Consider the following 25,818-nt stretch of genomic DNA (forward strand, 5'->3'; position numbering starts at 1 on the left):
GACATTTATGTTAAAAAATCTACTCTGGATAATAATAATGAGCTGAACCACAGGCCTGTGGCTGAACACACGCCAACAACATTTCTGCGTTATAATAGCAATACTTACAATTTTACTTATTGGGGTAAAGAAGCTTGTTAAGGTAAATATTCTATTATATTTAAAGAAAAAGTAAAACTACTCAACTACTATTTTAAGTTGTAGTAAATATTCATAGGTTGCGGTTAAAATCCACAATAAAATTAACAACATCGAATATGAAATGGCTTTTTGAAATCAAAAAATGATAACCAAATATGGAAACGTAACTACGACCTCCACTAACCAGGTAAAGCTACAAAATGCGAAACAAGCAGAGGCCAAGTATCAAATCTGTATTATGCAGTCGAAAACCGTTTCCTTCCAATCGTTGTTTACCAAATTTTCCGCAAACATAGAGTATGAAAAAATATATAACCACACAGACGAGACACAAAAGGTACTATTCTGCTACTTGGATACGAGAACATTAAAGATAATCTTAACGTACTCTATTATTAGACCCACAGAACCCTATTTCCCAATCGTACTTTACCTATACGCTAGCAGTTTTCTCAACAAGCTTTTTACTTAGTAATTTAAATGCAAATAATATATTTACTATTAATTTAGTTCTTATAACGTCGCAAATATAAAGGTACCTTATTGTTTTTGAAGTAACCGTCAATTTTAAAAATCTCATTGATAGGATTATGTACAACACCAATAACATGTTTTGTTTTAATTTTGTCAGTGTGTATTTGCACGTCACTCCTGAAAAAACTAAATATACAAAAATAAAAATACAGGAATTTACGAATATACTGTATTTTAGTCTGATAATATCTAGAGGGTTCCCGTTATATTATTAACATTTGTAAGCTTAGATAAGACAAAATTAGAAAAAAAAAACAATGATACTTGTAATTTATGTATTTAAATAAATATATCGATGTTATGTTACATTGTACACAAATTAACAACTTCAACATTCCTAAACTTAAAAAATATGAAACATTAAATAATAATTCATAACCATTTTTATTCTGGCAATTAAAGCAAACAACAAATTGAACCCGACAAGGTCGAGTTTACTAAATGTGAATGAATGCAGCCTTTCAGGGACGTTCGTACTAAAAACGTCTCGTCTAGAGTTTAGGCTAATCTTTCTTAAAAACGGTTAAAAGCCTCGGTGGCAAATGACAATTACAAATGTATTTATTGATTCGGCTCATAGCGTTACTGTAACCGGTAGCACAGTCGACGATGCTCGCAAGAATTTTAACATCCGCCGTAAATAACTTTGTAACATTTTTCTTTTGATTTCGTTTTAATTTTAAAAAAACTTTTACACTTCTTTTTAAAATACCGTTTCGGAAAAGTTAAAGTTGAGTGTTATTTGTGGAATAATCAAGAAACAAAACGTTAAGGAGCCTCTGCAATAATGAATCAAAGTAAGTAATTAATAAATTCAAAGTAATTTTTAATTTTCTTGTATTTGAAAAAATAGTATTTAAATTATTTCTTTAGTATTTTTTTTTATGAAATTAATAATCCATATTAAAATACATGTTAATTTAATATAGCTACTAAGTCATTACTAATAATATAAGTGTATTTGTTTTCAATATATTTTCCCAAATTTATTCCAATTATATTTAATTTTAAATTTATTTTTAATATATCTCTTAGAATTAGGTGTTTAATGAACAAGAATTTTGGATACTACTATTTTTGAATTATTTGAGATGTATTAAATGATTAGTGTACAGATAGACAAACAGAATAAAAAAAGAAAAGAAATGCCTACAATAATTAATTTAATAAATAGTTTGAACAATAAAATTGGCAGATTGACAAAGTTATAACTGTCTGTAATAAATTAATAAATATTATCTTTGAGAAACATTTTTGAATAAATTTAGTAATTTGAAAAAAAAAATACAAATACAATTACGAAAGGAAAATTAATGCAGTAACAACACGCACTGTTATATTCTTACTACGACTATGAAAAATCTTATTGATCGGTCTAGAAAAACTACATTTAATTTTAAAGTAACATTTCAATGTATGCCCTACCCTTTGCTTACTTTATCAATTAAATTAGTAATATTTTAAGTTGACATGACAGGGACATCAGCTGACACTGGCCTCAGTCTGATTTTAACTAATGCAATGTTTGTGTAGCCTAAAAAGTAAAAGAGTTTGATTCTAAGAGCTTAACTGATTAAAAATAAATGTTTATCTGCTACTGTATGAAATATAATTGATACTTATTAATTTATGATATATTTTTTTATAATATGGAAGTATCAAATATCAAACGTACACACCACGTTATGGTAAGTGGCTATTGCGGCCTATGTACATCTAAAAGGTACTGGTCCTCCGTAAGGTCGGCCACATAATCGTTCTTACACCCTGAAGACCAAATAAGTCCACCTCGGATAAGCATGTCTTACAACACTGGAACACAGCAGCGTTGAACATTACTGTTATCAGGCAGTAAAAGATATCGCGGTGGTACCTCCGAAATAGGAACACAAAGTGTTCTACTTCTGCAATCTGCCTTCCTTAAAAATAAGAAGATAGGTGCATAAATTTCTTTTTATATTATATAACAAAGGGATATGCAGTCCATCCGATAATAAATGTCAATGATCATTTCTAAACAACCTTACATAGGACGAGAGTACTATCTGAGGACTAAGTTGGAACGCCTCGTCCAGTATCTCCCTTACCACACACACCAGAACACAGTGCTTAACACTTTTGTTTAGAGCAGAAATAGATAATGACAGAGTAATAAAAAATATATTTTTAGATACATCATGGTCAATCATTATTGCATCTAAAAATAGCCTCTCTATTATTGGACAACTGAGGTTGATTAATTTTAAAACGACGCCATATCACGTCATAGCTGGTTAAGAGCGAATTAAAGCAACATTTTAATTGGTCTATTTTACAGTATGTAATTAATATGACATGTGTTCGCATAACTACGAATAACGTTAACAGAACTTCGCACGGGTGACTAACTTCTTGTATAAATAATATTCTTTTATTATTTATTTTATCACTTTATTTGTGTAATTGACTCGACGAATTTGCAACCTATTTAACAATGGATGAACGTCAAAGCAGTGATAGCCTAGTGGTTAAGAAACTCGGCCCCTCGATCGAGGGGTCCGAGATTCACATCCCAGGCATGCACCTCTAATTTTTCGAAGTTATGTGCGTATTAGAAATTAATTATCACTTGCTAAACGGTGAAGGAATACATCGTGAGGAAACCTGCATACCTGAGAGATTTATAAAAAAAAAGCTCAAAGGTATGTGAAGCCTACGCACTTGGCCAGCGAGGTGGACTATGGCCTAATCCTTCTCATTCTGAGAGGAGACCCGTGCCCAGCAGTGGGACAGTAATGGGTTGATGATGATGATGATGATGAACGTCAATTTGTATATTTGTAAAATTCAAGTATATGTAATGTGTAATAAGCGGCCTATTTCTAAGTGTTCTTTAACAATTCCCGTTTTTTTCCTGGCCCGTAGTGCTTTATGCAATTTATAAAGGAATTTATGGGAATTCCGACCTCAAATAATATTTTCTAGAAATATAAAACGACGATAGTACGAACAAAATCAGTTTTTGTGAAAATTATACTTTGGGATTAACTATACCTACCAATTGAAATTAATGTAACACGATTTGTATCATCCTATTATTCTCTTATACCTTACAATTTTACACAATTATTTTACTTACATCTTAACATTACAATTGTTAAATTAACATATTACCTAGGACATTGTTCGATTTTTTTTCGTTTAAATTATGAACAGAAATCACATAGGTATATTATGTCGATTATTCGAATCCAGAAATAAGTTAATAGAATTATTTGAAATTTATGATTATATTTCATTGCAAAATTAAGCTAATATTTAATTAAAAACATAGTATAAAGAACATAAAGAAAATTTGGTTCGTTTACAGTTAGAATTTACCGCCTCCGTTAATGTTTAGCCTTTTGCAGTATTAGACTTGGATTACCTATATATCCTTGTTTATATGGGAAGTAAAACTACTTTAATGGATTTTCTGAAAAAGAAAACATCGACACGCTATAATTTTCTAACAGTGTACATAGATGAATAAACTTTTGTTTTAAACAATACCTAATATTGCCTTGACCTTATCTCATAGAGCGTATAATATTTATAATATTTTTTGTCTCGTGTGCACTACCAGAAACATCATCAATAGTAATCAAAGTAAATAAAGCAAGCGCCACTGGAATTATTTACAGCAGGAAATAGCTACCAGAGATTGTATTACTTGTTTTCGACACGCAATCTACGCACAGTGTAACGCAATGTAAATAACTTTATTTACTTCCTAAATTAACTAAATAGAAATCGTTTTATAATTAACACTGGTTGTTGCTTGCGACTGTTTTCATTATATCAGGATTTAAGAGCAAATACTATTATACAGTGTCCAAGAGAAATAGTTATACATAAAATTCCAAAACTCTATCGCGTTATAAAAATCAGCGTGAAATATTTATCAGAAACAATAGTTAATTAAATTATGAATTTTTATTCAAAAAATAAACTGGAAAATCTCTCAATTTCCTATAATCACAACTCAAAGAGTAAGAAAAGGTTTACATTTTGTGCAATTTTACAAATTGCAATTGCAAATAACCCGAAAACCGTAAGAGTTTGGACTAAAACAAAAGTCGATATTCCGATAGGGCATTGTGTGACTTACGCGAGGTTACAAGGTTATCTACGATTAAGGGAATGTACCTGTTTATCATCATTGCACTTTTATTTCTTCAGATGGAAAATTTATGATTTTATAATTTTTAGATTAATAATAGTGTGAAGGTGGTAGAACCCTTTGTGGTTCTTCTCCAGCGCCACCATCGCCACACCAATTTCTGCCTAATAACAGCAGTGTTAGACGCTGCTCCGTTTTGAAGGATGTGGCAAGGGAGACATACTTTTACGAGGCGTTCCAGCTAGGTCCTCAGGGGTAGCGGCGCATCTGTGGCCGACTTCATGTAGGTATATCTAATCCTATCTGGGATTGATTACAGATGTCCATGGGCGGCAGTAGCCACTTACCATAAGGTGGACTGCATGCTCGTCTGCTACTCCTATATTATAAAATAAATAAATAAATAAATAAATAGTCAAAAAGTATTCAATATTCTCTTGAGTGTCATACTTTGAAAATCATGTGATGCGTCAAATTGACTATGAATGAATGAGTGCAAATAACTTTTTTATCAAAGAACGTCATGACACCTGATAATTAATGTGGGCAAACATTACGGTAATCCAGCAAATGCAAATATTTAAACATTTGTAGAAGGTTAGAATATTGCTATTAAATTTAAATTAGTATTACATATTTAAGTGATTACATCAAATCAATTTAACATATTCGACAAATCATATCCGAACCTTTTAAAAATAAGTATAATTTTAGGAGAAGAACTTCAACTAAATATGAAACTAGCAATTATTATTAAAAAAACAAACCCCAACTACTTAACAATATAACCTACGGTTACTATCACAATTTAAATAAATCCAACAATACCAAACATCATCATATATTTTAAAATAAAATCCGTCAAGCAGTTTGAGCTGTAGAGCTTGCCAACGTACTTACAAACATGTGTTCAAAAAACATTACCCTCGACATTCATTGAAATAAAATGTAAAGTATGAACCTCGGTGAAAAAATTGGCAATCTGCAAGTCATTTACAATTAAGCTTACTCCTAAAGAACGCAGCAGATTTCGACGGAAACCTTTCGGAGTAAAAAGTTACATTCCTTTTACTAACCTCACTGTACAGTTTACTGTCTTTACATAAAAGTATAAGCAAAATGAATATAGTCGATTCAAAACATACATTTCCGTAAGGAAATTGTTACATATTCTTAAAAGAATAGTTTTCAATGAGTTTTTCTGTTTTTAGGGTTTCATACCCAATGGGTAAAAACGGAACCCTATTACTAAGACTTCGCTGCCTGTCCGTCTGTCCGTCTGCCACAGGGATAGCCGTGTATCTCCGGAACCGTAATAGATAGACACATAAAATTTATACAGAGGATGCATAACGGTGGCCGCTATAATAACAAATACTAAAAATAAAATAAAGTTTAATATTAAAGGAGGGCTCCTTGCAACAAACCTGTATTTTTGGGCATTTTTACCCGACTGCCAAGGAAGGGTTATGTTTTTCGCGCGTATCTTGTATGTTTGTCTTTCTTTATTTGATCCGATCTAACAAACGGCTGGATGAATTTCAACATTTAAGGTGTCATTATATTTGTCTCCATGACCCGAGTGTCCTTAGATAGATGTTAGTAAAAAAAAGTCAAAATGGCGGATTTTTGGCGCGAAATACTAACAAATTTAAAAAAAAACGTTAACCGAACCTATCGAGCAAGGTATCAAATGAAAGGAAATTAAACGGAGATTACAAAAACACATTTTTTTATATATAAAACAGCAAGGTGACTGACTGACTGACTAACTAAATGACTTTTTCATTTTTCAGAAATCAACGTAAAGCCTAAACCAAGGACCTTACAGTTCTGAAATTTTGCACATAGGTTCTCTATATAGCGTGAATAAGTACTAAGAAAGGCCTTTTGGAAAATTTACCCTAAAGAGGGTAAAATGGGGGAAAACAGTTTTTTTGAAATCCTTTAATTTTGAAGCAACTATTATAAAATTTTATATTTGGCTTTCTGGATAGGAACAAGGACGCACTTATTTATCTCCCTCCGAAAAATCAACCCCGTAAAGGGTAAAATAAGGGTTAAAAGTTCATTTGAACAATCGTCAATTTTGAAGCAAACACTATGAAATGTTGTATCAGGCTTGTTGGATAAAAATAATGAAATTCTACCTCTAACGAGGTAAAATAATGACCAAAAGTTTGATTTACTGAAGTTATATATTTTATAGACCGTAAATGGTGGATTTTTTCGCGAAATAGTAACACGTTTTAAAAAAAACGTTAACCAAACCTATCGAGTAGGGTGTCAAAATAAAGGAATTTAAGAGGAGTTTACACATACATTATATAATATATCTTATATATAAAATTCTCGTGTTAGTTACCGCACTCATCCGAAACGGCTTCACCGATTTTCACCAAATTTTATATACATATTCAGTAGATCTGAGAATCGGCCACTATCTATTTTTTTTACCCCTAAGTGATAAGGGTTGTTCACCCTTAACATTTTTTTATTTATATGGCAACACAACGTTTGCTGGGTCAGCTAGTACATATACAATCGTATATACACATCGAGATGACTGTCTGACTAAATGAGTGAGTTGCTGTGCCAGAGATCAACGCAAAGGGAAACCGCTGAACTTAAGCGTGTTGGAATTTTACATTTCATTCATAGCGTAAATTAAGATAAAATAGGATAATATTGTTTGAACATCTTTTGTTTTTGAAGCAGACACCTACTATAAAACGTTGTATTTGGCTTTCTGGATAAAAATAATTAAATGCCTATTCCACTGCTTTTGGAAATTCTACTTCAGCCTTTTTGGTGCAGTCGGGTTTTTGATTTTTTAAATTAATTACTTGTTCTATCTAACTGTTAAACCGTACTAGGAAGACAGTTGAAATTTTTACAATCCGTTACCTACGACAATTGGTATTGTAATAAATATAAATAAGAACGATAAAACATATTTTAATATAGTTATTTCAATTTTAGTACACATTGTTTTCGTATCATTCATCATAACGCCATCTATTGTCGTGTCATATAACTAAGTATTGTTGAAAATAATAAAATAAATAAAAATAAGTAAAAAGTAATATACATTTGGTGGTACGGAAGCCTCCATTTGCGAGTCCGACTCGTACTTAGCGAATTATTTTTACTACTCATTCTTCAGTTACCAAGCTGGTTTAAGGTGATTGGCAATCAGCGATTACTTCTAAGTATGTCTTGCGATTCACAAATGTGCGTGTCACAAGCAATTTTCTATCTTAATTAATTTCTGAGTAAACTAATCTTCTCGTGTAATTATACAACTATAATTAGTAGCATATCAATTCAGCGAAGGTTATACGTCCAAAATATATGTAAAAAGGGCAAGTTCGTTTTAGAATAAAGGTTGTAGATTTGTATTGAATTTTAATAAAATCCGAGAAACGCAAACGTAAACATATCTAAAAACATATCAACCTGTATCATTTACAAAGATTAATCTACATATTTCCAATATTTCATAATTTAACAAACTAGTTATATTTTATTTAACGACTAAGTTTAGTCCTTTGATGTAATAACATTGTTATTTATTATTATTTTTTGTAAAGACTAACTCTAATTGAAGTTGAATGCTAACTCTAACTCATGAACGCCACGTTATCTTTCCATTACTTTATTTATCTTCCAAATCGTAATGTTTATCACACTTTTTCTAGAAAAGATTTTTATTGAAGAAAGTGTTTTCTTTTAGTAATATTCGTCATAGCAGGTAAAGTATAGGTGAACGAGTGTATAGTCTTCCTTGATATACTCGTACATCACCCGTTTAAGGGGAGAGAGGAACGTCACAGAATGTGACACGGCGTGGCAAGGGGGTAATAAGCTTCGTCACAAAAACTGTCAAATTTACAAATGTCACGCCACAGCAAGTAGGTCGCAAAGTCACTATATGTAACCCATTTTGATGATTTTTTTTAAAGGAGAGGCAGACGGGCTGCCTAAAAGTAGTCACCGTTGCCCATGGACATTTTTAACTCGGCTTTTCGAATACCAGAGGAATCGCTATAGCGATTTCTTAATTCTTTAATTTCTTTAGTAATCGTAATACATTGGTATTATCGTCGTCGATTTCGAAGGAGAGCTATTTTTGTAACTATTTTGAAGAGTCCCATACCACAATGATGCACGAATATCTAAAATATCTAAAATAGATTTTCAATAAAACATTCTAAACACAATATACGCTAAAACCCACAATAACGTGGTTAAAATCCGTACCTACTTAAACACGTGCTACGCCACAGAACGTTCACTTGAAAACTGTTTCTAGTGTTCAGTTATTCCTATTGAATTAAACTAAGAGCAATTATCTTTATTGCTTGTTAATTACAGAAATTTAGATAATATTAATAAACTAAAGTACCATACATTCTATCCTGGTAAAGGACGTAAACTTTTAATACAAGGCGTTCAATACCAATCAAAAAGTACTGTGTATAAATTGTACAATTCTAGAAAAGCAGCAACCAACGCCACACCCAATTCTGCCACATAACAACAATCTTAAGTACGTGAGGTAAATCAAATGATAATTAATTTATGTAAAGGACGCCATGAGATCAGAAATATAATACAATTAACAGGAATAAGAGCCCAAAATTCGCACACCTTTGTACTTACTTGACGCTATTATTCACTTAATACGAGCACTTGCATTCATGTAAGCATATGCATGAATAACTACCATGACCGTTTATCTAATAAACATCCTATATTCTACACTAGATAGTATTTGATCGAAAGTCAGAACCAAACAAACAGCCTTAAGTAAAAACAAAGACCATTTAAGTAGTTTATCTAAAGTTAAAGTAAATAATACTTACAAATCAAATCCCATAAAACTCCTGTGCATTTACACTATGTCAGGTATTTTTTATGTAATAAACAATGCGTATTTCGCAAGATTTGTATAAATTGTTAAAATATACGAGTACTTGAAACACCCTCTCATACACTCCTTCATTTTTCTTTATAGATTTTGTATTACTCATTTTACCTCATTGATATACACGAAATACTATTGTTTTACTTCTAATAGGTATATGAAAATCATTAATATTATTTTATGTCAGTGCGTTCTGTTATGTGTAACTTTTCTTTAATTTTATAAAATGACAAATCATAGCTCGACTTGGCGGAGGCACTCCCGTGCCTCCTGATTATTTCAAATGTCACTAAAACTTATTAGCAAACACTGTATAGAAAGCGTCTTGTAAGGTTTACTCAAAATAATTATGAAACTGATCCAGCTCTACTTTAATTAATTCATGCGCATAATTTAATTTCTTAATGCATATATTATTATGGTGATTTTCTTGTCCGGACGTTCCAAAAATAATTCCAGAAGTTATTCTTCTTAATGAATAAAAATAATATATTGATTTTGAATATATTTCAATAATGTTCAATAAATATCATGACATAGGTTTTAATGGTTCTTATTTATTTGAAGTATTAACGCGTACACTATTTCTTTGTCTATTAATTTCAAATCCTGTTAACCGTTTACCAGGCCTTGATTGATTGTGTCTACGCGTAAATAAATGGATAACCTGACAAGATGCTCCTGCCCCCCTCTGGATTTGGTCCCTTGTCGCCTCTTTCGAATTCAAGGGAAGACCTCTTCGAGACTGTTCGAAAGCTTTTGAATAGAATTTTCATACAGATTTTAAATCGTACTTGTCATGAACGATAATGATTGAACCACAAGAATATTATAATACGGTACATATTAAGTAAATAACGTTATAAAACAATGATAAAGCACAATACTCGTAGATAACATAAGATCTTAATAATCCTAATGAATTTTATAGCTTATACTTTATGACTGTTTCCAGATATTGATACTGTGTCGGCGCTTAATACTGGTGTCTACATAATACATCAAAAGGAAGTGAAAACGTGAGTAAGTATATCATTATTTATAAGCTAAATTTAGAATTGCCGTGTTCTCCATATCTTTATAACGCGGCTAATTGCTCTAGATTGCTTTTTTATAATAAATCAAACTCTCATGAACGAAGACGACAGTTTACTAGATTGGATCGCTAGTTGCGGAAACCGCTGCGACATTATGCCAAATATGTTACAAGAGTAATTAATTTTTATAAAAATAACTAAAATAATTCAGTTTTTATAAAACATAATTCAAAATAAACAACATTTTTTTGTGATACCTTTCAGACCGTATTCTACGTCTGTCGACGCTAATATCGATAAAGTTACAAAAGGAAATGATAGTGTTAAGAAAAAATCGTGGCAAGATGAATCGGCGCCTACGTTTATTCATTATTTCACTTTAGTCACTTTAGGTAAGTAAGAAGCACTACTTTTTATTTTTAACAAAAAGTTTGCGGTTTTTGTTGGAGTTTAATTCGCTAATTTTAAAAGTAGAAGACGAATGTCCATTCATAAATCTTATTCACTTAACGACAAGTCTATTGTCTATGCCTACTTTACACTCTCTGTATATTTGTGTTTTTATTTTAGGTACACAATAGCGAATTTTTGCAGTGTATTGTAATCAAATAAAGAAAGATATTTAGAATTTAAACAAAGAATAGTCGAAATGTGGTATTTTTAACGTGGCATTATAAAAATAAAAACGTTTCTAGGGACTTCTTAAATTAAATTTATACTTGTATGTTAAAATCAATGCTTAAGCTTATAATATAATAATATATATAAGTCCGATCTTATCTCGAGAACGACTGATCCGATTTTAACAGGATTTCCATTCAAACGCGTTTTAAAAGATAAGTAACATATTCGTAATTTAAATTCTTACTTTTTCTTCTTCTGAAATATAAAATAGCTATTTTTATTTGTGTACTACTTGCTGCAGTTGTACAATTTTATTCATACTTAGTTATTTCTTAAGACACATCTGTAAGCCACAATTTATTCTGGATCCTACTCCTACTTATTTTTAGATCGAAGAACGTAGTTTTCTAAGCAGTGTTCCTGTATACAAGTACCCCAATCTAAGTAGTAATTTTAAATAAGTACATATCGTCTGATACAAACTTTCAACGTTTAAAAAAAATGCCTTCAATAATTTATATGCGCCTTGCTGGTAAAACGCCTATTCTATATTAGCAACTTTGTATTCGGCACGAAGTGGTCCATGCCGCCCATGGATATTAATTGTAATTAATTCCACGGAACAACAAATGTTGTTCCCATTGTAACAAAATTATTTGAAATTAGTATTGTTATGGTTAAATGTACTGAGTATAGTCTAACTCATATAAAATCTTTTTCTAGGTTTACTATCATGGGGTATACTGTGGTGCGCATTTGGAGAAGGTTGGCGATGGGATGGCCAGTGGTTCCGAATTGCCGCAGTTGCCGTGATAGCATGGGGTTCGGGTCAAATACTAGAGTCACTGACCACATTGCCACCGCTCCTTGCAGCATTACTGACGGGTATATTAGCTCGTCACTTCGGCTTCTTAGATATGCGTCACCACACTCACATCGACGCATTTTTGAGGTAACTAATTTGTATCATATTCTAGTGAACTGATTCAAAACTGATTTTTTGTCTTTTTTTATAATACAAGAATAGCAGACGAGCATGAAAACCACATACTGGTAAGTGACTACTGCCGCCAATGAACATTTGTAATCAACCCCAGACAGGACAAAATTCCTGAGGTCGGCTACAGATGCGCCGCTACTCCAAAGGACTATACTGGAACGCCTCTGAAAAGTAGGTCTCCCTTACTACACCATTCAAAGAAGAACACATCAGTGCTTAACACTGCTTTGAAAATAGGTGTGGCGGTGGTGCCGCCGGAGTCGAACCACAAAGAATTCTTTGAACTCTACCACCTTCAAAATTCACTTAAAACGGTGTATACACGCATGCAACCTATCTTAGACCTGACGTATCTACTCGTACTATACTAGAAACCTTTGCGGGAGTGTATTCAACATTCTAAAGATTCATAATGATCTGTTTTCCCACTTCAAGTCATGTGACTTTGATGATATATGATGTTTACCTTCATCGTTAGCGCAATAATTTATTAATTTATAATACGTAGGAACATAATTTCGAAAATCAGGTGCTTATTCCCGCTTATTTCAGGGTATATTCTAATTCGCAGCCTAGATTCCAAATCATTATTATTGCTTTAAAAGCCACCATTTTCTGTCCAATATTAAATTAATATACATGCAATAATTTACTTGAATGGTCGGGGCTATACAATTTCAAAATGAAATATGTAGTCACTAAAGTTTAAAGTTCAGTCAACATAGATCAAGCACAACATTCATTTGCTAGAAATAGGAATGTATATCTGAAAAGAGTCCAATATCGCGAACATTTTTTGCATGTATCTAGTACCTGTCGAAATGGTTTATTTTTCCAAGCGTTTGGTCTCTACTCGTATTGAAAGCCGCAGTGCCAGGCGCCTGATACTTATTTATAGCAGCAAGATTTGTAGTAAAAAATCGGTGTTTTATTACAATTAAAATGTTTTCTCTACTATATATTTCAAATTATATACTTTAAACCATGTTCTAATTTTCTGTTTACATGTACTCACATTCATATATCTAGGGGTTGTTGTTACCGTGTGGGGGTGTTGTTGTCTAGGGGTTGTTGAATACAATTTGGTGTGACAATGCGTCGCAACTGATAAACTTTTGTATAAAAATCATTAATTTCTGGAAATTCTACTATTTTATTATTCGAACAAAGACGATATCTGTCATTTCTTTCTTATTCAAAATCACATAAAATGTATATTTATTGTATATCAAAGTTAAAAGTACCACTTAAAGTAAGATTGACGTCTAGCAAACATAATGAATGTAGATAAGTCTGTGACTCTTATTAGAAATTAATTAACAGTTTACTTATTTATTTTATTAACTAGTAAGTACAAAAATAAAAAACAAACACGACAGAAACAGAGCTCGAAACGAACGAGTAAAGTGTATTGATTTACAAATTCATAAACCTGAATTACGCTTTTTACATTATTTCTATTTGTTTTTAGGAGAATTTATCCAGTGATAATCCTGGGTAAAGGGTCGTTAGGCTGGGATATCAGCTACATGAAGGCTAACTGGCGAAGAGTGGTGACTCTAGGGGCGTTGCCTTGGTGTATGGAGGTGACAACACTGGCAATCTGCGCTCACATGCTTCTCGGATTCCCTTGGCTTTGGGGTATGTACGACCAAATATTTTTATTAAAATCTGCATCAATGTTTTTACTTGCTGCCATGACAAACAATACAAAACTATTTTAGAAAATATAGTGTCAAATATTTCATAGTAGCATGGAACCCTGTGGGTGAGTTTGTCTTACATTGCCCGAATATAACATCATTTTTCACATTCTTCGCGTCATATGAATATTTACACCTTTAAATAAAATCCTAAGCCTCACTAGTGGACTTGACTTTTTTTAAAACATCTGAAATAATTAGGACGGTTAAGATGACTTTTCACATCTCTATTACTTTTACCTCTGAAATATTGAAGAAAAAAATAAATATTAAATTAACCGTAGTACACAAGTGATTAAATTATTATTATTTTGAAAAGTGTTCTATTCGTGTAGTTGACTTATTTACGCTTAAATAACACTATTTAGTTAGATAACATTTATATATAGTTACAGTTATACCAGATTATTTTTATTATGTGTCTTAATTTCTAAAGATTTTATTACTACAAGGATACTAAAACGCAAAATTTTAGGTTTTCACTACAAGATTTTACATTTATGCCCGTAATTACTGGAAGCTTTTTTAAGAATTTTATAATATTTTAACCCAGTAATTGATGACCTAAAATAACTTAATTCTATTCCGATTTTTTTCAATTTCTCAGTAGCAACTGCGGAGTTAATGCGCATGTATTATCGCAGCATCATACAGAGGGGTTAAATCTCATGAGCTTTCATTGTGTTTGGAGTCAGAAGAGCGTGTAGCATAAATAAACTCGTGACGTTACATTTGCGACCGTAGCGAGATTGAAAAGTTTTAAAAAACGATAACATAAATATGCCAACTCAAAAGCGCTCTGAAACTGCGATTCTATGGCGGGATACATACAAAATAAAATTTGTCACGAATGCACAACACAATGGGGCGCGATATATGTGGGGTACAAAGCCAATTCAATAAATTCCGCTATGGAATTCCTATTGCAAAAGATTTGAATGCATTTTCGCCGCATGACGTGCTTTACTAGAACGTCGAAAGGCGCCGAAGCGATATTCGGGAGAACTGCATACTGCATACGGTCTTTGTGAGGCGCTTTCACATATCTACTACCCAGTAATTACATACCCGGTTTGCTCAAAGGATCTATTCGTAAATTTCCCTTCAACATTTTCTACATTAATGAATGTTCCTTTTGAACTAGTACCCTAATTAGCCAGAACGTAAATGGAATGTAACAACGTTATAAATCCTAACTATTAAACACGCCTCTTTTACATACATATACAATATGAGTAATGAGTTTCTCAAAAATGGTTTAATGATTTCGCTTGAAATATTAAAACTACTGTATGTATTCAAAGTAAAAATAGCTTTTATCTTCAGTATTTTTCACGTCCATGCAGGCGTCTTTTTTATTTATCATTTTAATTTGGAGCGAGTGTGCAACATTATTGTTCATGTAATATGAGTTTGTGGAACAGTAAAGTATTTCTGTTACACAAAGTAGCGTTTTAAATATATTTTTATTTATTGTAAATGTTAAAGAAATCGTAAATGATGAACTTTCAATCGGATTAGTCCTACCTGGGCCACAGACGCATTGCTATCCCGGAGAATTAAGTAGGAAAGCCCCGTATAATTTTCCCTTACCACACCCTTAAAACCAGAACACATCAGCGCTTAACTGGTTTTATAAGGTAGAAATAGATGTGGCGGAGGTGCCTTTAGAGTCGAACTACGAAGCGTTCTACCACTTTTATTGTACATTTACATAAACTAGTTAAATATGATTTGCTAGCAAAAGTTTTTCAACGTCGCATTGAAGATAAGGTTTAAAAATAAACGTAACTGCATAGAAATGAGGCCTTTAAATAGATTTCATCCAGCATTTATCAACTGTCGCCGCCTCAGCTGTTTCTATCAACACAAATGAAAGCACTGCAGTGTTTTCAACTTAAAATGCGAGGTTTTTATTACAAACTTAATACAGCTCGTTACAAACTACGTGAATAGTTTTATACTAACGTTGTGTGTTTACGGGTCAACATAACGTCTTGACCTACATTTTAAATTTTTGTATAACTTGATTTTAAAATAGAAATAGCGTTATGTATCTAGGCAGTTATCAAAATGTTACTCTATGGTCATTAGGTGCTTATACACAAATGCATAGATTTTAGATTCAGTCTATTTTCAAAATAACAAACAAAATTGCAAAATCAACTTTAATATATGATGTATCAGTAAAAACTGTACCTTGAAATAATCCCAATAGAATACGAGAAATAAATAAAAGAAAAAAAAGTGTGTGTGTGTCAGCTACGACGCACGATTGGAGTTTACTCCTTACGAACGATAATTATGATATATATCGAATAGAAAATAGTTAATGACGTTTTAATGTTTTATATATTGCTAATTATTTTTATTGTAATAATTACTTTCATATGGGATTTGAACTTATTGTATTTTAAATTAATAAAAGCACTCTTGATTCATATTTTGGTTAAAAACGTTACTTCCTTTTTGAGAGGATATGATGATTGTAATAAAAAGGAGGGATTGTAATGAATCATTATACGTTGCCGCCCAGCGACATGTATACATGTCCGAAACGAAATGTACCGTAACCGTCCACGGACATGTATACATGTCCGAGTTTAGCACCTTCGTATTTGGCTTATTTTAAATTATCTATGTTTTATTTGTGACTAAAAATACTTTTAATATGTAGTCTGTGAACCTATTTTACCGATACAACGCATTCCTTCACGTCACTAGTACAAAAAATAAAATTATGACATTTCTATTCAGTGACTTCACTGGTGTTGCGCGTAAAGTGTGGATATATATGTTTGTCTCTTTCTACGTAACGCCTCAACTTTTCGTGTTACACTTGATTTTACTCCTCATAAAATTTCCGTACCGGGCCTTATAACTCAAATCGTTTCTTAAGGAGTAAACTCCAATAAACTCCAATAAATATAAATCTAAAATTTTCAATCACTAATTTTTTACAGTAATTCATTGTGAAAAATCATCCCCTAGAAGAACTAAATTAGGGATAGTAGTTGTAATATAGGACAATTTTAACAACAACAACAAAATGATTACTTTTCTCCTTTGGCGGCACCATTGCAGACCCCATTAAACATTGTTTGTTACTTTAGTCCATTTTACATTTCTACTGACGACGATGATATAAAAACTATAGATACGTTATAATATCATTGAAGGACGCTTCAATCACCTCACATATCTAAACTTAATTTGTTCAACAATTTTTAATATATAAATTATTCTTACAGGTTTTCTACTCGGTTCCATATATTCATCCGTCTCGTGTCCGGTTATAATGCCTGCTGTCAACAAACACGGCAAAAACAGCAATGGCAAACAAAACTGGCCGCAACTAATATGCACTGCAGGGGGTCTGGACACTGCCCTGAGCGTCGGCGTCTACGGCATCATCAACAGCTTTATGTTTTACGAAACTACCGACCTTTACCGGTACATTAAAGTAAGTATCTCTAAGTGTTCTGTTTCATCTAAATATACATAACTCAAAGGTGACTGACTGACATAGTGATCTATCAACGCACAGCTCAAACCACTGGACGGATCGGGCTGAAATTTGGCATGCATGTAGACGTTATGACGTAGGCATCCACTAAGAAAGGATTTTGATCAATTCTACCCCCAAGGGGGATGAAAATAGTCTGTTACGCGAGTGAAGCCGCAGGCAAAAACTCGTAATATATAGAAATCAAAACCTAAAAGTGAAGATGAAAAGTTGTGGTAGAACCCGCTGTGGTTCGATCACCACCACCACACTCATTTCTGCTTAATAATAGCAGGGGTAGTACTCTCTTTTCGATCCCAGTGACACGCCACAACCATTTTTGCCTAATAACAGCAGTGTTAAGCGCAGTGGTCTAGTTTGAAGGGTACATACTATAAAATCGATAGCAATTACTGCCTCAATGTTGTAAAAAGGAAACAATATCAACACAACAAAAAGTGGATTAGTCAGAGTACCTCTTAATTCTTCAAAAATCTCGTCTTCCCGTCTTCACGTCTCACGCTTGACCGTGGTAATTCATGAGTTTTATACCAGAAAGAGAAGAGCATGACAACTTTGACACTACAATTGGAATTGCTCAATTGTATGCAATATAATACCAGGTGATATTGAAGGTACGGCATTTAGCATGAGATAACAGTTGAGCTGCTGAAATCTAATATTGGCTGCCGAAATCGTATTGCTGGTATAAACAACTTGTTTGAACTAGCGATATGTTCGAGAACTTCAATGAAAACATACGGGACACGAATAATAAATGAAATTGCTTTGAAAATGTGCACGACCTGTTAAAATATAGTTTATTATTATTACTGATGTATTCCAGAAAAAAAAATAAGTACCTCATTGTTATATCAGACTAAAGTAGATTTTATTAAATATTTTATGTTGTTTAGCCTCGGGAATATAATAATCTTTAGATTTTTTGTGATTATTATTACATAACTCGGTATTGTGATTGGAACCGGATATATTTAAAAATTTGAAATCTCTAGATTACCGGGTAGTTATTGAAACGTTTATAACAAAATTCCACCTAACAAGTCAAAAAACTACACTTAAAAATGTGTCTTGTAACGCCAAAACATCTATTGACTTCTCTCGTTTCGCAAGCAATAAAACACTTCAGCACTTTACAAGTAGCTTTTCTCTGGATTCTCGTAAGAACATCCGGAGTTCCAACAGTGTCACTCTATTTGTAATTGCAAAAGTGCTTCGTGGAACTGACGACAGCTTAAAACGAGGAGAATTACAAAATAGTTGCAAAACATTCAGCCTGTAGCGCATTAGAGTCCAAAGGACGGAAATACGAAACTTCGCTTGTAATTTTAAAATGTTACATATGTATTAGACGCACATTTTACATGTTAGTTTTATAAAAGGTAATAAATATCTTAGTCTGCATTTTTATGCATATAATTAAAGTAAGCGTCGGAATCCACTTGATGTTTAGAATCATCCCTCAATAATACCAGGAGATAAAAATAAAACTTTTTATAGTTATTCATACAAACAGAATTATCTATTAAAACAATACTACTTTATACAATAACACTATGTAAAACAATTATAGCATCTAAGTCTAAAGTCAGTTTTTCTATAACCCTACCACAAAACTTTATCATTTGCAGGCAGCGCTCACATTATTCGTGGGTTCCGCTCTGGGCGTCATCTGGGGCAGTCTGGCGAAGTACCTACCCAACTCACGGGACACCTACGTCACGGAGCTGCGGATTTTGTTCGTCCTGGTCGGCGGACTTTTTGCCAACTTCTTCACGACTATGGTTGGCTGGGGCGGCACCGGTACGAGTTTTAATGATTTCACCACTCGGTTCACTTAAAAAGAACAAATGAGACAGCTTGTTACGGTTCCGTGAGAACATTGCGGAATTATCGTTATGTGCTCGCTTTTTGGTTCGGAATTACAGGATTTTACGTGCAACGTAAAAATATAGAGACGGTAGAAAAGTAATAAGTACAGCACTGGCAACTGGGTGCTTTATAAAACAGAGTTATACTGTCGAAATTTACGTAGTTTTTATCTATCAAGATTTTTATTGTTTTCTAAAAAATACTCTATCTTATAATTATGTCATTAAGAGGATATCACCTTTACTTCATTTTTTATATTGTTACGTTGTCGAACATAAAATATTTTTACTACGTTATAGTTCTTTAAAAAACCTCACACCAGACTGCTGTACATTCTCAGCATTAAAGCTACAACAATGTTTAAAAATACAACGTCTCTTTGCGACTCCTTTCATCTGCATAAACGTTCAGCTTAACGGTTACTACATATTACATGCAGGCGAGCTACTTCTTTATAGGGTCTATGCATAGATTTAAATCAATAGATCTGAAAGATATGCTATAATGCGACAGCATCGAAAATAGAGATCGGAGCTCTTTCAATCAAGATACAACATAATACCGCTTTTTAATTTAAAAAAAGATAAGATAGACTTGGTAGAGTTTACATATCCCTGATAATGTTATTTTTAAGAACTCTCAGATATGTCTTCACACGATGGTTTCCTTTGCCGTTTAAGCAAGTGATAATTAATTATAATGGCACTTAATTGGATAAATTAGAATTTTTTACCTGAGATTCGAACCTCGGTCGATTCAAACACCGAATTTGTAACCACTAGGGCACCACTATTTCATGCTACCTCTTACTCACATATTACAAAATATTAAAGGATTTTTAGCTGAGTTTTACCACCAATTTAAGTGTATGGGTGTGTTGATTTCAGCCGGTGTGGCGGTGTTGGCTTGCAACTCGACGGCGGCGAAACACTGGGCGAGTAAAGGTTGGAAATTGAACCAAAATCCCGCCTCTAAAGTGTACCGCGTCCTGTGGTCCAGCCTGGAACCCCTCGTGTTTGCATATACCGGAACATTCTTTGTGGTTCGTATATATTTTGCTGTTTTTAAAATTTGACGCTAAATGTTAATTGATTTTGAGGTAATAAAATTTTGTATTTAATAATGAGATAAATTATATGTTTAATTATATATATAGTCTCTCGCTAAAATAATATAACGATTTTCCTAAAATCATCGAAGAGAGACATTAACAGAATTATTTTAGTATGTATGTTTGTATAGATATATGAAATGTCTCATATGATAGATATGTCTCATTCTTTGGTAGGACGTGCAGCCGAAATGGCTTGACGGAATTCAACGTATCAAATTTCGAAGAATTAGGCAGAATCATTGGAGTGGCTTCTATATTTTTAAGCAGTAGAGTTTATTTTATTACAAAAAATCTCTAGTTAGTAATAAACGTTGTTATTCTTTCAGATGCATCATTCAATATCAGACACTATGTTAATAGGTCTTGGAATATTGTTGATATGTCTCACCGTGAGGTTATTCGTCATAATGATGGTGTGCTGGGATCTCCAGCTAAAAGAGAGAATTTTCATTTGCTGCACTGCGATACCGAAATCTATCGTTGAGGTAAATATATTTTTATAATATAGGAGTGGCAGACGAGCATGCAGTCCACCTGATGGTAAGTGGCTACTGCCGCCCATGGACATCTGTAATTAACCCCAGATGGGACTAGATAATCCTACCTGAAGTCGGCCACAGTTGCGCTACTAAGCTGGAACGCCTCTCTAAACCCTTCAAACCAGAACATATCAGCGCCTAACACTGCTGTTATTAGATGACAATAGGTGTGGCGGTAGTGCCGCCGAAGTCGAACCACAAAGGATTCCACCACCTTCAAATATAGAAAATAAGTTAATGTGATTGTAATACACTTTTATTTATTGTTTTTTATTTTACCTTATATGTAAAACATAACTTCAAAATATAAAGTAAGTTCCTGTTTTAATCCCAATGGGTTAATTCGTTATAGCGGCGAAATATGAATTTCCATTTTCTCTCTTAACCTCAACTCCGTGTTAAATTTTAAATCACAAGAATATAACAAATTTATAATAAGTATTTTCATTAAATTAAAATAGCAGACAAACATACCCTCCTGGCATGTGCGGTCACTGCCGCCTATGGAAATCTATAATCATCCCCAATTAGGATTAGAGTTCTACATAAGGCTTTGATGCAATTAACCGAATTATAAAATGCTTATATAATTTTAAATCTTAAAAATATATATTTGTAAGATATATGTATAAGTCAAGCTATCGGAGATATGATCACTTAGCAAAACCATTAACAGTAGAAATTTTATCGTCATATGATATTGGTTAACGTAGATCCACTTCCAACAGATTGTGCCTACAATGTTAAATGTACACAGTAAATAATACTCGTTTAAGTTTAACTATAATCGCCTTGCACTTAAATGAAATTAATCGTCTTCACTTAACGAATTACATTCACTTACCATCCTAAAATGCTCTTTCTTCAAAATTTTATAAATTTGAACAACATAACTATTCCCCCGATAATGTGAAAGAAAAAGTCGGAGTGCTGGAAGGGTACGACGGCAACAAAAAGGATAAAACCGGCGGGGCGCCCCCAGCCAATTCAATTTAATTAATTTATTTAGAAAATAGGCCGCTGTGCTCCTTCGCACGTCAATAAAAAATGTTACTTTACTACCCAAGTGAGTAACATTTTGTCGTTAAGATAGCGTAGTGGTTAGTCTTAAATTCTTAAATCTTTTCAAAGAATGGAATCGCGTTTTTATTATCTACACGCGGAAATATAAATAAGTGGATGGGGGGCTCTATTTAGCCTTAAACTTAGGATTTGAGCAATTTGAAATACCACAGAGATAGCCGACCACGAGGGCGATTCTAGGGAAAAGACCGCGACAACTCCACTTCGTAAATCGTATGTCGTACATTTAAGGAAGCAGTGACGCATGTTACGCGAAGTTTTCAGGCATATTTCAATGTAAATTTGGTCTTAAGATTAATAGATATTTTCACACATTTTATTACAAAATAATACATGATTATGTGTCTATTTTATTATTATGGTTTTATTTAAAAAGCCAACACCCTTAAGTAGAGATGGAGAGCCCTGCTCTATGTGGAGTGGAAAACAGATTTCCTCGTTTTCTACCGGCCTTATAAAAATAATTCCAATAAGAAATATTAATAAAGTTTAACAATACCTAAAAAATCCTCTTATTGTTACATTGATCCGGTAAGAAAATAACGATATTATTTTAAACATCCTCCTTAACCCAAACATTATCCTGATCTTATTTCTTTGCAAGTGGGAAATCGCGTGGCAAAATGTTACGTAGTACGTTGAATATTACCTTTTATTGCGCTGTTACGGGCAGGAGCGCCGCTTCACTGCGCCATATTGTTGATATCGCTTACCCTTGCAGCTTTTTATATGCCTAAGATCTCCTACATGCTTAATTTTTAACTGTACGTTTATAAATATTCACCTTTTAACTTTTATATAAAAGAAGAAGCAAAAATGTCTAATAAATATTAGAAAATGTGAGTTGAAAATATTAGAAAACCTGCCACAATAAAATTGTATCGATAGTCATCTAGTATGGTCAAAACTATTCAATTTTGCCTCCAACTGGAACCAGTCCACCAAGAAAAATTCATTGAGATTGGTTAAGCAGTTTCAGAGTTTGGATTATACGTATAAACATAAAAACACGGAATTTATTACATGTGCCTTAGATCATTTACGCCGTTCCCATGATTCAATATCAGAATTTAAAAAATAACTCCAAAATGACTTCACTAATCTTTATATTTCAGGCTGTACTGGCTCCCATGGCAATACACACACTCATGGCCCTGGGTAACCGCGAGGATGAGATGATATACGCAGAGCAGTTCCTACGACTCATTGTGCAAGCTATCTTGATCACCACGCCCATCGGGTTCCTGCTTACCAACAGCTTGGGACCAATGCTGCTGCAGACTAATCAAAAGGACTGCGAAAAATGTAAGAAAATAAATGAAAATTAATATACATATTTTTAGTTCAAGATTTCGCTAGTTACATAAAACGAACAAGTACATAATAATACCTATGTACAATTTAAATATTGAACTTACAAATGTAATATAACTAGAAGTGACTCGTCCAATATAAGATGAATTAAATAATCATCTCAATTTATGACATTCGAATATTTTTCCATTTCCATTTCCTTTTGAATGATGTTTATAAAAAATGTAATAATGTTTATCTTTTATTATTTGCAGATGCTGAACCGAAATCAATGCATAGGAAATCAGTGGAATCTCAACGCTCAATCGATGAAGATATACGATTATAAGTAATAACTAATATTTAGTTACTGTCCATTAAGTACGACTAAATTTAAAGTTCAATTCATTTTAGAAATTTAGAATAATAAAATGAAATTTACTAAGGGCGTTCTCAGCATTGAAAAGCTAACCACAAAAGAGCCACACCTACAGAGTTATACCTACTTCTGGGTTCTTATCTAAAGGGTGTGGTAAGACCTTCAACTTAATACTTTGAAGTAACAACCCATCTATTAAATGGTTTGAGACTTTTATTCAAAGTATTATATTTGAGAAAGATTATACTAATCCATTCGTTTACTGCTTTTAAGAATAGATAAAAAAAATTGTAAAAGACAAGATACAAGATATTTTAAATTTTCTTGAAATTTAAAAATTCGTTTACAAATACAACTGTAACTTTCAACTGTCTCATGTACTTTCCGTAACCAAAGAACTATTAATTTTTCTATTCCTAGTTATAAGGAGATTACTATTTTAAGAAATAATGTACGTAATGAAATACATAATTGCTTAAATATTTTAAACGCAAGTATTACATTTGTATCAGTATTATAATGTATTTAAAATTATACCAAATAAACAATATATTTAATTTTATCTGAGTTTTGGTGTATATTTTGTAAGTCGACGTTTATGTGTCAAATCTGATGAGTACCTATACTTAAAAAAAACAATGGTGTTAATTTAAGAAGCCTTACAAGTTGCCTAAACTTGGAAATCAAAGATCCAACGAGCCCGAGCCCTAACAAGCATGAGATTCTCTTATTCAATTCAGATCTTCCCGTGGTTATATAGCGCAATCTAGGCACCACTTAGAGTCATATAGAGGCATACACCCCAGATACCTCTTAGAGCCATAAAGAACCATCTAGTTTTACAGTGACGGGGGGAGACCTGTAAAACGGACCCGGTTCCTTGGGAGACACCGGTTTATATGGGATTTTAGCCGCTAAAATCCTCTGCGGCCATATTCAACACTATATAGAGGACTCTGTGATCTCCGAAGCAACGTTAACGAAGTTCTCTGAGTGCTGAGATGAGAGGCATCACATGCCGTCGTCCTACACAGAACCTCCAGATCGACGGATTGAGTTCCCACTCTTTCCACTTCCAACTTCGAAAGCTTTCTTTGAGTCACCCCTTACAAAAAGAGGAAATGTTTAACTCTGTTTCAGTCCCGAGAACCCGTGGGCTCCTCCCGTATCCACCATCAGCCCATTTTAAGCAAAACCGGCAACGTTTAATTTAAAAGCATAGCGATGATGCTGCAGTGAGCTATAGAATTATCTCACTAATAATCGTATTATAAGCAATTAGCCTTTATTTACATTTCCAACTTTGAATTACATGTATAAGCATTCATTAAATCGCCTTTTAATAGGCCGTCTTAATGTAAGTCAAGGACCTATATCCCGATGAAATGTAGTGGAAGATGATGGAAATATTATCCTTAGGTACTTGACACTACAACTCGTTTTAAATAAATCATAAAAATCCCTTTAGTGGTTGCTGTCTCATTAACTATAATAGAAAGTACCGGTGATTTGAAGGTGATGTGGTTCAACTCCGGCGGCACCACCGCCACACCTATTTTGGCCTCATAAGCAGAGTTAAGCGCTGCTGTGTTCTGGTTTAAAAGATGTGGTAATGGAGACATACTTCCAGCGTTCCAGCTTAGTCCTCAGGGTTAAAGGCACATCTGTGGCCAATCTCAGGTAAGAATATCTAATCCTCTCTGGGTTTGATTATAGATGTCCATGGGCGGCAGTAGTCACTTAGGTGAACTCCATGCTCGTCTGCTACTAATAAAAAATAATATAAGCGTGTTACCATAAAATATAAAATCAAGCAAGTATCATATCTTTTGAAATCCATCTATTCCGAAAAAAAATGTACTTTAAACAATTTTATCCAAATTGTTTAACGTTAGTAAATCT

General features: G+C 33.1%; 1 protein-coding gene across 1 annotated transcript; it reads left to right on the top strand.

Annotated features, from left to right (window-relative positions):
- The first annotated feature begins 1,133 nt into the window (after positions 1-1,133).
- LOC140747740 (sodium/hydrogen exchanger 9B2) lies at positions 1,134-23,925 on the top strand. Its single transcript, XM_073080331.1, has 11 exons — positions 1,134-1,472; positions 10,702-10,765; positions 11,048-11,175; positions 12,131-12,359; positions 13,879-14,048; positions 17,362-17,573; positions 19,268-19,439; positions 20,396-20,550; positions 20,949-21,107; positions 23,360-23,549; positions 23,813-23,925. The coding sequence occupies exons 1-11, from the start codon at positions 1,463-1,465 to the stop codon at positions 23,884-23,886; spliced, it is 1,563 nt and encodes a 520-aa protein (XP_072936432.1). The 5' UTR covers positions 1,134-1,462; the 3' UTR covers positions 23,887-23,925.
- Positions 23,926-25,818: the final 1,893 nt, after the last annotated feature.

This window comes from Epargyreus clarus, unplaced genomic scaffold (assembly GCF_041222505.1).
Source record: "Epargyreus clarus isolate Ecla_fem2 unplaced genomic scaffold, WU_Ecla_fem_2.2 ptg000015l, whole genome shotgun sequence".
NCBI classification, from domain to species: Eukaryota; Metazoa; Arthropoda; class Insecta; order Lepidoptera; family Hesperiidae; genus Epargyreus; species Epargyreus clarus.

Bases quoted from the DNA above. Each gene is read 5' to 3' on its own strand.
- LOC140747740 (XM_073080331.1), top strand. The intron at 17,574-19,267 runs GTAAGTATCTCT...TATCATTTGCAG, and splicing joins ACCTTTACCGGTACATTAAA to GCAGCGCTCACATTATTCGT. The intron at 21,108-23,359 runs GTAAATATATTT...TTTATATTTCAG, and splicing joins TACCGAAATCTATCGTTGAG to GCTGTACTGGCTCCCATGGC.